The 12,156-nt window shown below is 42.9% G+C and overlaps 1 protein-coding gene across 2 annotated transcripts in view; it reads left to right on the top strand.

Moving 5' to 3' along the window:
- The window catches only part of TYR (tyrosinase), a 59,849-nt gene extending 54,270 nt beyond the window's left edge, over positions 1 to 5,579 (top strand). For both annotated transcript variants that reach the window (XM_070751642.1, XM_070751641.1), the window contains one exon: positions 5,359 to 5,579. In XM_070751642.1, the coding sequence (XP_070607743.1) occupies positions 5,359 to 5,579 (221 nt within the window). The remainder of the gene's footprint in view (positions 1 to 5,358) is intronic.
- The last annotated feature ends 6,577 nt before the right edge of the window (positions 5,580 to 12,156 follow it).

The raw sequence follows: 12,156 nt of genomic DNA on the forward strand, positions 1-12,156 counted from the left end.
TTTAATAAGTAAGTAAGTAAGTAAGTAAGTAAGTAAGTAAGTAAGTAATTCAATTCAATTAGATTTGTATGCCGCCCCTCTCCGAAGACTCGGGGCGGCTCACAACAATAATAAAAACAGTATAATAATGGAACAAATCTAATAATAAAATTATATTAAAAACCCCCGACAATTTAAAAACCATACCACACATACATACCAAATATAAAATATAAGAAAGCCTGGGGGAGATGTCTTAATTCCCCCATGCCTGGCGATATAGATGGGTCATGAGTAACTTGCAAAAGACAAGGAGGGTGGGGGGTGTTCTAATCTCCGGGGGGAGTTGATTCCAGAGGGCCGGGACCACCACAGAGAAGGCTCTTCCTGTGGGGCCCGCCAAACGACATTGTTTGGTCGATGGGACCCAGAGAAGGCCAACTTTGTGGGACCTTATCAGTCGCTGGGATTCGTGCGGTAGCAGGCAGTTCCAGAGGTATTCTGGTCCAATGCCATGAAGGGCTTTAAAGGTCATTACCAAGTAAGTAAGTAAGTAAGTAAGTAAGTAAGTAAGTAAGTAAGTACGTACCTACCTACCTACCTACCTACCTACCTACCTACCTACCTACATACATACATACATACATACATACATACATACATACATACACCAAGAGTCGTTTCTAAGCCCATTTTCCTGTCACTGCTGCAAAACCTTGTTCAGTGCATTTAAGCTTTGGTAGAAGGAGCCCGGTGACCAGTTACCAAGGGTGACGGATGGGGAATGTTTCAGCCCCCATAATGTTTAAATCTCTTTTCTTCCCACCCTCTCTCGCCCCTCATCCCATCCAACACCAGTAGGCATTCTGATAGAGTGATCCTCTGTGAATTGCTTTTTTCAGGAAACCTTTTAATCTTGTGTCTTGTGGGGAATGGATAGAGAGTCGCATTATTTTTAGCAAATAGGTCAGGTACTAATCAATTCCATATAGGCCTTGTGATGCCCACCGCTTTGACCATCTCGCTTCTCCAGATAAATGCAGCTTGTTTCTTTTAAAAAGTAAAGTTTCCTTGAAGTAGAAATATTTTTCTGCTTGGCTAACAAGTCCTAGTTTCTCTTCATTCCGTCCATGTGGTGTCATTTCTTTCAGTTGTATGTGTTAAATTACTTTGAAAGTAAGCTGTTAACCCACAGTTGCTTTGTTCCAGTTCCCAAACCATGATTTCTGGGTTTAAATAATAAATCCAACATACTGTGGTTTGTTCAAACCTAGAAGTTTGAGAGGATTGTTGGAGTAACATGTTGCAGAAGCTAGACTACCTAGATAGCCAAAGCAGCTAACTAGCCTGCCTCAGACCAGGATATGTTCGGAAACTTCAGATCGTGCAGAATGCAGCTGCGAGAGCAATCATGGGCTTCCCTAGGTATGCACATGTTACACCAACACTCCGCAGTCTGCATTGGTTGCCGATCAGTTTCCGGTCACAATTCAAAGTGTTGGTTCTGATCTATAAAGCCCTTCATGGCATCGGGCCAGAATATCTCTGGGACCACCTTCTGCCGCACGAATCCCAGCGACCGATTAGGTCCCACAGAGTTGGCCTTCTCCAGGTCCCGTCAACTAAACAATGCCGTTTGGCGGGACCCAGGGGAAGAGCCTTCTCTGTGGCGGCCCCGAACCTCTGGAACCAGCTCTCCCCAGAGATTAGAACTGCCCCCACCCTCTTCGCCTTTCGTAAACTCCTTAAAATCCACCTTTGCCATCAGGCATGGGGGGATTGAGACATCTCCCCCGGGCCTATACAGTTTATATATGGTATGCTTGTGTGTATGTTTGCTTTTAATAATGGGGCTTTTAGTGTTTCTTTTAAATTATTAGATTTGTTATGTATTGTTTATTATTGCTGTGAGCCGCCCCGAGTCTATGGAGAGGAGCGGCATATAAATGAATGAATGAATGAATGAATGAATGAATGAACGAACGAACGAACGAACGAACGAACGAACGAACGAACGAACGAACGAACGAACGAACAAACAAACAAACAAACAAACAAACAAACAAACAAACAAACATCAGGAAACTTTATCTTGAAGATAATTGAAGACACTTACTGCAGAGTTTCTTAGGAAAATATTTACTTCTTTCATAGCAAACCTACACTATTTACGCCGTAGCTATCTCTCTAGCAGTTACTATGCAAAGTATTCACAATTCTCTATCTACTATTCTCATTTACAATATTCAGCTACAAGTCTTCAGCCACCACAAGTGCCACACTAATTCACAAGGCACTCTAAACCATACGAAGCCACAATACCTTCAAGACAAGCCACAAGCCACACTTATGCAAAGGCGCATTATGTATATATACTTTTGTCAGCCAATCAGATTACATCCAAAGCACCTAAAAACAGGACTAGAAGCAATGGGTGGAAATTAATGAAAGAGAGAAGCAACTTAGAACTAAGGAGCAACTTCCTGACAGTTAGAACAATTAGTCTCCGAGTCTACGGAGAGGGACGGCATACAAAGAAGCAAAGAAGCAAAGAAGCAAAGAAGCAAAGAAGCAAAGAAGCAAAGAAGCAAAGAAGCAAAGAAGCAAAGAAGCAAAGAAGCAAAGAAGCAAAGAAGCAAAGAAGCAAGCAAGCAAACAATAAAACAAACAAACAAACAAACAAACAAACAAACAAACAAACAAACAGTGGGTTTTGGGTGCTCCAACACTGGATGTTTTAAAGAAGATGTTGGATAACCATTTGTCCGAATTAGTCCAGGGTTTCCTGCTTAAGCAGGGAGGTTGGACTAGAGAGATTTTTTCCAACTCTGTTATTCTGTTCCGTTCCGTTCCGCTCCATTCCGCTCCATTCTGCTCCGTTCCACTCCATTCTGCTCCGCTCTGTTCTGCTCCGCTCCGCTCCACTCTGCTCTACTCTACCCTACCCTACCGTACCCCACCCTACTCTACTCTATTCTACTTCCAAGGTCCCATCCAACTGTTATTCTATTCTAATTTATATGACACGAACCTGTGCACCTCTGTATAGAATTGTGTATACTCTTCAAGAACAGCCAGACAAAGTTTTCTCTTTAAAAAAAAATGAAGTTTAATCAACAAACAAACGCTACAAATGAGCTGCTTCTGAAGAGTTGTTTTGAGGATCCCGTCGGGCGGTGCTGAAAAAACTTCTACTTAATTTCAATGAAACAATGATGAAGGTTGACCAATTGCCTTTAATTATAGTTGAGAGCCCACAGGAAAAGTCTTCTTGAGATATATGTGTTTAAATGCCAATAACGTGTGACCGGAAACAAAATTAAAACGTCAAATTAACAGGAGGGATTAGAAAAATAGGTATTTTTTCAGCCCCAGGCAATTTGGGGGGAGGTCACGGGGAAAGGGAAATAAAAGTAATTGAAAAGAGAAAGATAGACATGAGGAAGGAAGAGATTTTCCCTTCGCTGCCCCTTCTCCCCTCATCCTGCCGATAATATGCAGTGGCTTATTACAACTGTTATCTGCATTGACTTAATTATTCGCAGAAACAGTCAATCTTGGGAAAAGTAATTATGATTTCCTTTCAAGGCTATTGGAACAGGTACCTGTCAGCAGGGGAGTTGGGGCCAGTAATACATGCAGGGAGATTGTGAAGGCGACTATAGTCAGATTTAGCGGGGGAAAGCCTTTGATTGACAAATGACTTTTTATGGTACCTAGCATAAGTTTTTTTTTCAAGATAAAGCAGGAAGATCCTCAGGATCATCTGGGTTTGGAGCAGCAGTATGCAGGTACAGTAATCCCTCACCTATCGCGGGAGTTACGTTCCAGACCTTGCCGCGATAGGTGAAATCCGCGATGGGGAATTTATCCTCCTTCCCACCAGCTCCGGATGCCTGGAGGCGAGCAACGGCCGGCTAACCTTTCCCACCCACTACTACTTACTCTATTCTTTGCAGCAGTTCGGCCAAATGTTGTGTTTTTTGCCTTGCCCCAGCTGTAAAGTCCCTGGTGAGCTGCCCCGGCTGTTTCTTTTTCTCTCTCTCTCTCTTCCGCCCTCGAGCACTTCCTCTTCCGCCCTCGAGCCCAGTCTGGAAATCCCCGCCGCGTCACGTTCCTTTCTTTCTTCTCCTTTCGGCACTGGCGAGGGGGATTGAACGAGGGGACGGGCCTCCGCCGGAGCTCAGCCCCCGCCCCGCTCATCATTTGGGAGTCCCGCTGGGGGATTCTAGCGCTTGTTTGAGTGGTAAAATCATTCAAATGAAGCTGACTTCAAAACCCGTGATGAAGTGAAGCCGCGGCAGGTGAAGCGCGATATAGCGAGGGACTACTGTACTACCTTCGATGGCCAATTGTATGAATGGTGTGTATGTATATGAGTGTGAGACTGCCATTACTTGTAATAACTTTTTTAAGGGGTTTCATTAATGTTTTAGCCTTAGATAATGTTCGACTTCTTTTACTGTTTTGTATTTATTTATTGTATTAATACTGTTGTTGTAAGCCCTGAGTCCCTTGGGATTGGGCGGCATAGAAGTCAGATAGATAGATAGATAGATAGATAGATAGATAGATAGATAGATAGATAGATAGATAGATAGATAGATAGATAGACAGACAGACAGACAGACAGACAGACAGACAGACAGACAGACAGACAGACAGACAGACACATAGGCCAGTGCTTCTCAAATAGTGAGGAGGGGCCCCCTGGTGGGGGCATGGAGTGATGCCAGGGGGTGTATGTTACCCTGGGGAATGTGCTTTTTTGGACACAGAGAGTAGGGATTTTTAGCATTGAACAGTAGCACACAGCACAGAGTGGGAGATATTAAATGCATATAGCAAACCCTTAAGAGACACCATGGAAAAATATTTAACAGGGTGGAAAAGAAAGGAAGAGAGAGACAGAAATAACGAGACAAACGTAAGTCTCCCAAAAGCTAAGACGAGGAAATAGGATGAAGCGTATGTAATGCTTGACTTCACTCTAACTATGGGAGGAGACAAGGAAAGACCAGTAGGTTTACTGTGTTTAAAAATGTTGGCAGCGGACAGCGTGAAGCCAAATAAATGAAAGTGTCACTTAACAGATTACACCCCAATCACGCTAAAAAGTGACTTGAGTTTTTTTCATCGAAAACGTGCTGAATTTTGCAAACAATCAACCCGGCGGAGAGCTGGGTGGAGCAAAATGTTTACTTCTTCCTGGGGAGGGTGGGGGGATGGCGTAACAGAAAATAATTGAGAAACACCGATATAGGCTCATATATAACTCACCAGATTTCTGATCAGATTCTGATTCCAGACAAGGGCACTTCATGTCCAATAGAAGACATATTATTTTGTATTTTTTCTATTTATTTATTTTTTTTACAGATTCTCCCTTTCGGACTTTCCTCACCCCTTACTTGGAACAAGCTCGTGAGATCTGGCCATGGTTACTCGGAGCGGCTGTGATTGGTGCCATAATAGCCATGGTGATCAAAGGGCTCATCACGCTAGGGACTCGAAAGAAGAAAAGAAACACGGAAGAGGCCCAACCTTTACTCATGGAGGATGAAAATTATCCACACCTTACGTATCAGTCACACTTGTAAAACCATCATGGCGCTGACAACTAAACTAACTTTGTGATGGTGAAGAAAATTTGTGTTGACGTGTTCCATGAAAGAATCACACACTATGACAGCTATTATGTAGAGGAGGAGGAATATGGAGTAGGGAAAATGTTGTGTAAATGGGAATATTGCTCATCAAGTTTGGAAATCCACAAAAGATTTCATTAAAGACCTCTATCGAAGTTCTCAGTCCTGCAGGTCATAGTTGAACCAAAGATGCTTTCTCAAAAGACAATTGGACTTCATTATTCTTTTGAAGATGTTTCACTTCTCATCCAAGAAGTTTCTTCAAAGCTGACTGAATGGTGGAAGATGGAAGGATTTATATTCCTTGCAGTCATCTGGTTGTTAGTGTTGTGACTGGTCCGTGTCCAGCTCAGCTGGTCATGGATTTTGAGGACCAGGAGATGGATGTGTATTGGTATCCTTGACCAGTGTTCTTGACACCTGAGTCTGAGAGGGAGGAGGAGTTAGAGGCTAAGGATCCACCAGAGTCTGTCGCACCCCCAGTTATGGTATTGAGTAAGTCGGAGAGGAAGATGAATTAGAGGACGAGCCCATATTAGACACCAGAGTGAGAACTATATCCAAACAAAAGTATATGAAAAGAATGGGGTCTTGGCATTAGTAACTCTAGGGAACTTGGCAACGACTTGTCACTATATAAGGGACAGTCTGGGTATAAGTGGGCATGGCGAACAATATTTGCAAAAAATCATGGCTATATGTGAACTCTGAGTTCTGGAAGAACTTTATGCTTTCAGATCGCTCTAACTTATGAAATCTGCATCTTCTGAAAAGACTCTGGAGAAAGTGCGGTGGGTCTCTAACCCCTCCTCACTTTCATTCTCAAACTCCGGTGCCAAGAATACAAGGATACCAATACACATCTGCCTTTTGAAAAAGCATATTTGGGGCAACCATGACCTGGAGGACCGAAAATCTCCATAGACATCTGTAATGACATCTTTACAGGATTTCCAAACTTGATTGGAATCTGTATAGTCTGGAGGACAGAAGGAAAAGGGGGGACATGATTGAAACATTTAAATATGTCAAAGGGTTAAATAAAGTTCAGGAGGGAAGTGTTTTTTAATAGGAAAGTGAACCCAAGAACAAGGGGGCACAATCTGAGGTTAGTTGGGGGAAAGATCAGAAGCAACATGAGAAAATATTATTTTACTGAAAGAGTAGTAGATGCTTGGAACAAACTTCCAGCAGACGTGGTTGGTAAATCCACAGTAACTGAATTTAAACATGCCTGGGATAAACATATATCCATCCTAAGATAAAATACAGAAAATAGTATAAGGGCAGACTAGTTGGACCATGAGGTCTTTTTCTGCCGTCAGACTTCTATGTTTCTATGATTGGCAATATTCCCATTTACACAACATTTTCCTACTCCATGTTCTACAAAATAGCTGTCATTGTGTATGATTCTTTCATTAAGCCTCTCCGGTAGATTTCAAAACAAATCACGAAATGTGAGAAACCATTATAATCACTATGGCCCTATGGACTGGATCTCCTTCCTGATGTCACTCCGTGTTAAACGTAGAGAGAAGACCAGGAGATCACACCATCTCCTGGATTCCCGTTGACCTTGCCCTGTTAATCCAAAAGTTATTTTAAGGTGCTAATTGAAATTAAAATCACTGAAAACTGTCCAAGAGTCATTCCTAAACTGACTTTCTGGTCTCCTTTGTATCTGCAACTAAGTTGGTTGACTGATGATGAAAGGATAATGGTTTTCTTTTTTTTAATGTATGCTTGCTTTGCCTGAATGCAATAGCAGATTGCTACTAGTATGGTAAAGGGTGGCACACTGGTAACAATTTGGCTTCCCAGCAAACCAATTCAAATCATCCCTACTGCCTTGCCTGAGCCAGTTGAATTTCATCCCTTTTGTGACTTTCTGACAAGCAAATTTCATTTCATTTCATTTATTAGATTTATAAGCCACCCAATTCCTTCCTGAGTCTGGGCGGCATATAACAAAAACAATCAAAAAACAGTTAGAACCCCTAAAAATACTGTATTTTTCAGAGTATAAGATGCACCGGAGTTTAAGATGCACTTTAGTTTTTGGGGAGGAAAATAGAGAAAATAATCTGCTTACCAGGTATTCATCTGGCTAGCGTCTTTAGCCAGCAGACTATTTTAGGGCTTTTTAAAAAAAAAACTTTATTTGGAGATAGTAACAATAAAGAGTTTGCAAGCTAGTAAGAGCTGGGAACATCATTAGCGCCTGGAAAGAAATATTCAGAGCAAATAGAGCAATGGAAAATACCCTGCAAAGATTTAAAGCTTGGAAAACATTCTTCACAGAGAGTAACAATGAAAGAGCTTGCAAGCTGGTAAGAGCTGAGAACATCATTAGCACCTGGAAAGAAATATTCAGAGCAAATAGAGCAATGGAAAATACCCTGCAAAGACTTAGGGCTTGGAAAACATTCTTCACAGAGAGTAACAATGAAAGAGCTTGCAAGCTGGTAAGAGTTGGGAACATCGTTAGCACCTCTTAGGGCTGGAAAGAAACTTGCTCGGAGCAAGTAAGATCAATGAAAAGAACCCTGCAAAGACTTAGGGCTTGGAAAACATTCTTCACAGAGAGAAACAATGAAAGAGCCTGCAAGGTAAGAGCTGGGAAGATTGTTAGCAGTTTGTTAGGGCTGGGGGAAAAAAAAGCTACATTCAGAGAATAAGACGTACCCAAATTATTGTTCTGCCTGGCCAATGGGCCACCCAAACGAGGCAATTATACAAACACACATCCACACACAAGCTTGAAAAAAAGGCAAAAGGTTTCTTTATGTACAAATGGCTGCAAGCCTCAGCGACTGCAAGAGAAATGCTCGCTTATCAGTCCAAGGGTCAGAGTTAATTACTCAAGCCAGCATGTTTGTGCATGTTATTGCATGAGTGCCCATACCCATAATTCAATGCCTATACTCATAACTCAAAAACAGCTTTCCCCACCCCCCCAACACCCTCTGGAGGTCAGAAATGGTCCATTTCCAGACTTCCAGTGGGCTCAGTACTAGTGTTGGGTGAGCCGAACTCGCAAAGTTTGGGTTCGTGCTGAACTTTTCAGTGCTTGGCATGCTGAACCCGAACTTTTTTTAAAAAGTTCGAGTAAAGTTTGGGTTCGGCCGAACACCGTGAAACGCCGCCGCCTGGGAAGAGAGTAGGGAATCCCATCATGGGATTTCCCACCCCCTTTTGCTTGTGGCGCTGCAAGCAAACGGAGGTGGGAAATCCCACAAGGGGATTCCGGGGGCGGGGCTTTGATGTCACAGAGGCTACTTCCTGGTCAGCCAAAATGGGGAGGAAGGAGTCTCCGTGACATCAAAGCCCCACCCCCAGAATCCCATTGTGGGATTTCCCACCTCCTTTTGCTTGCAGCGCCACAAGCAAAAGGAGGTGGGAAATCCCACGATGGGATTCCCCACTTTCCTCCCAGGCGGTGGCGTTTCATGGTGTTTGGCCGAACACAAACCTGAACTCTACCCGAACTTTTTTTGAAAGTTCAAAAAAAGCACTGCTGCTGTTCGGGTTCAGGTAAAGTTCGGGTTCAGCACACTCACCCGAACTTCATGAAGTTCGCCCAACACTACTCAGTACACTTCCTTAGAGCCTGGGAAGGGTGAAAATGCCCTCTCCCACCCACCCTGGAGACTCTCCGGAAGCTGAAAATGAACTCCCAGAGCCTCCACGTGAGTCAAAAATCAGCTGCCCAGTGTGCACATGCACTTTGGAGCCAAGCTAGGACAACGGCTCATGTGCCGGCAGATATGACTCTGTGTGCCAAGTGCCATAGGCTTGCCATCATTGTACTAGGTTAGCAACTGCAGTGCTTCCCTTAGTGATTGTAGCTAGAAAGGTCAGCAAAGATCATTTAACTTGTCATGCTTAATGTTGTGGTTGGCTCTGGCCCAGCTCTTGCCCCAGGGAATGTGGAGGTGGATGCAGGGGAAACTTCAACATGTCACAGGCCTGTGTAATTGCCGACAGAATCAGTTCAGAGTTTAGTTTCCTCAGACGAAGAAGAAGGTGGGAGTGACTCGGCAGAGGAGGGCTTGGCACACAGCCCAGGCAGTCAATCTCCTTTATCTTCCATTGATTCGGATGAAGACGTTTTGGACCCACGCAAGCGCAGAATTCTGCGTAGAAGAGACCAAGTAAGGACATATTACAGGAGATAAGAGTAGCCACCTGTGTTTGAGTGGGGCTCCAGTAATTATGGCTACTGCTATAAATAGCAGCACGTGGGTTTGGCCATTATGGAAGAGTATCTGATCGCAGTTCGTCAGGAATCCTGTGTTGGTGGTTTCTGGACTTTGTTGATTTTTCACGCCTTTGAAAACAAAGTAGAGCAATGTTGGTGTGTGTGTCTCACTTCATTGGAAGAAGAAGGGGTGTGAAGTTTCTTCACAGCTGCTAGCTAAGTACTTAATGGCTGCTTAAGGTTAATTGTACAGACTACCCAGTTGTTTTGGGACGAGTGCTCTTTGCAATACAAAAAGAGTACTTAGATTATTTTGAATTTTTTGATAAAGAACATTGTTTTGAATTTTCAAACATACGTGTGTGTCTGAAATTTGTACCCTTGAATTTTCTGGAGGCTCCTACCAGAGAGCCCGGCAGAACACTTAACAACTGAAACTTTGGCCTCAATGGTGGTTGTAAGTCGAGGACCATCTGTATCCGGCAGGGCAAGGCACGGACTTTAATGACCCATATTCTTTACTAGATAAGTGGTCAAAGCAATGGAAACTGCAGTTTAATGTTTCCAAATGTAAAATAATGCACTTGGGGAAAAGGAATCCTCAATCTGAGTATTGCATTGGCAGTTCTGTGTTAGCAAAAACTTCAGAAGAGAAGGATTTAGGGGTAGTGATCTCTGACAGTCTCAAAATGGGTGAGCAGTGTGGTCGGGCGGTAGGAAAAGCAAGTAGGATGCTTGGCTGCATAGCTAGAGGTATAACAAGCAGGAAGAAGGAGATTGTGATCCCCTTATATAGAGCGCTGGTGAGACCACATTTGGAATACTGTGTTCAGTTCTGGAGACCTCACCTACAAAAAGATATTGACAAAATTGAACGGGTCCAAAGACGGGCTACAAGAATGGTGGAAGATCTTAAGCATCAAACCTATCAGGAAAGACTTCATGAACTCAATCTGTATAGTCTGGAGGACAGAAGGAAAAGGGGGGACATGATTGAAACATTTAAATATGTTAAAGGGTTAAATAAGGTTCAGGAGGGAAGTGTTTTTAATAGGAAAGTGAACACAAGAACAAGGGGACACAATCTGAAGTTAGTTGGGGGAAAGATCAAAAGCAATGTGAGGAAATATTATTTCACTGAAAGAGTAGTAGATCCTTGGAACAAACTTCCAGCAGACATGGTTGGTAAATCCACAGTAACTGAATTTAAACATGCCTGGGATAAACATATATCCATTCTAAGATAAAACACAGGAAATAGTATAAGGGCAGACTAGATGGACCATGAGGTCTTTTTCTGCCGTCAGTCTTCTGTGTTTCTATATTCAAAAAAATTACCCGATTTAATCTTCCAGGAATGTTCTGTTTTTCCAAACAATTTGGGGCTGGTCCCAAATTCTGTATAGTACTGAAACTCTACAAGTGCCCTAAGATTTAATATGTGCTTTTGAGAAAAAAAAAGTCAGCGCTTGCAAAAAAATAAAATAAAGCCCGATTGTTACAGTACTTTTAATGCACTAAGTGCTTTGTCGCGTACCGCTACTGAACAATACTGTATCCGAGGGTTGTTCCCATTTTACACAAGTCAATTAGTGCCTGCAAAAATTGCACGCCAAGATAGAGGATGCCAAAGTAGCCATTAGCGGTCAAGACTATTATTCAGATGTGTGTGCAGGGGGCGGGGAGGAATGAAATTTGTAACAACCGAAATTGATTTTCAAAACCTTTTCAGATGGTGGGGGGAAAAATAAATAAAAGAGGCTTCCTTCCTTTTTAGCTACGTTATGGCAGCTCACAAAGCAATTTCACAGTCAGGCTAATTAAACACAGTTCCATAAAATGACCCAACATGTCACAGCAGGTTAAAACGTATCAAAAAATAAAAACTAAAAATAAGAGAGAGGAGAATTGTATGCCATTAAAGAAAAGTGCAAATCAAATACTTTCCTTGGCGTTTGATAAGAAGTGGGGGCTTCCCAGTTGAGAAACTGCGACATTTTGCGAGCTCTGCTAGATTAATGTAAGCCAGAGATGTCAAACTCAAAGGCTGGGGGCTGGATCCGGCCCGTGGTAGAGGGTTGCAGGAGGTCGTTGCAGCCTAAAATGGTGCCTAAAATGGTGCTTCACACCCCTTCTTCTTCCAACAAAGTGAGACACACACACACACGTTGCTCTGCTTTGGTTTCAAAGGCGTGAAAAAGCAACAAAGGCCAGAAAACAGCAACACACGATTCCTGAAGAACTGCGATCAGATACTCTTTCACAACGGCCAAACCCCCACACTGCTATTTATAGCAGCAGCCCTAATTACTGGAGCCCCACCCA

This window comes from Erythrolamprus reginae, chromosome 4 (assembly GCF_031021105.1).
Source record: "Erythrolamprus reginae isolate rEryReg1 chromosome 4, rEryReg1.hap1, whole genome shotgun sequence".
Classification (NCBI taxonomy): Eukaryota; Metazoa; Chordata; class Lepidosauria; order Squamata; family Dipsadidae; genus Erythrolamprus; species Erythrolamprus reginae.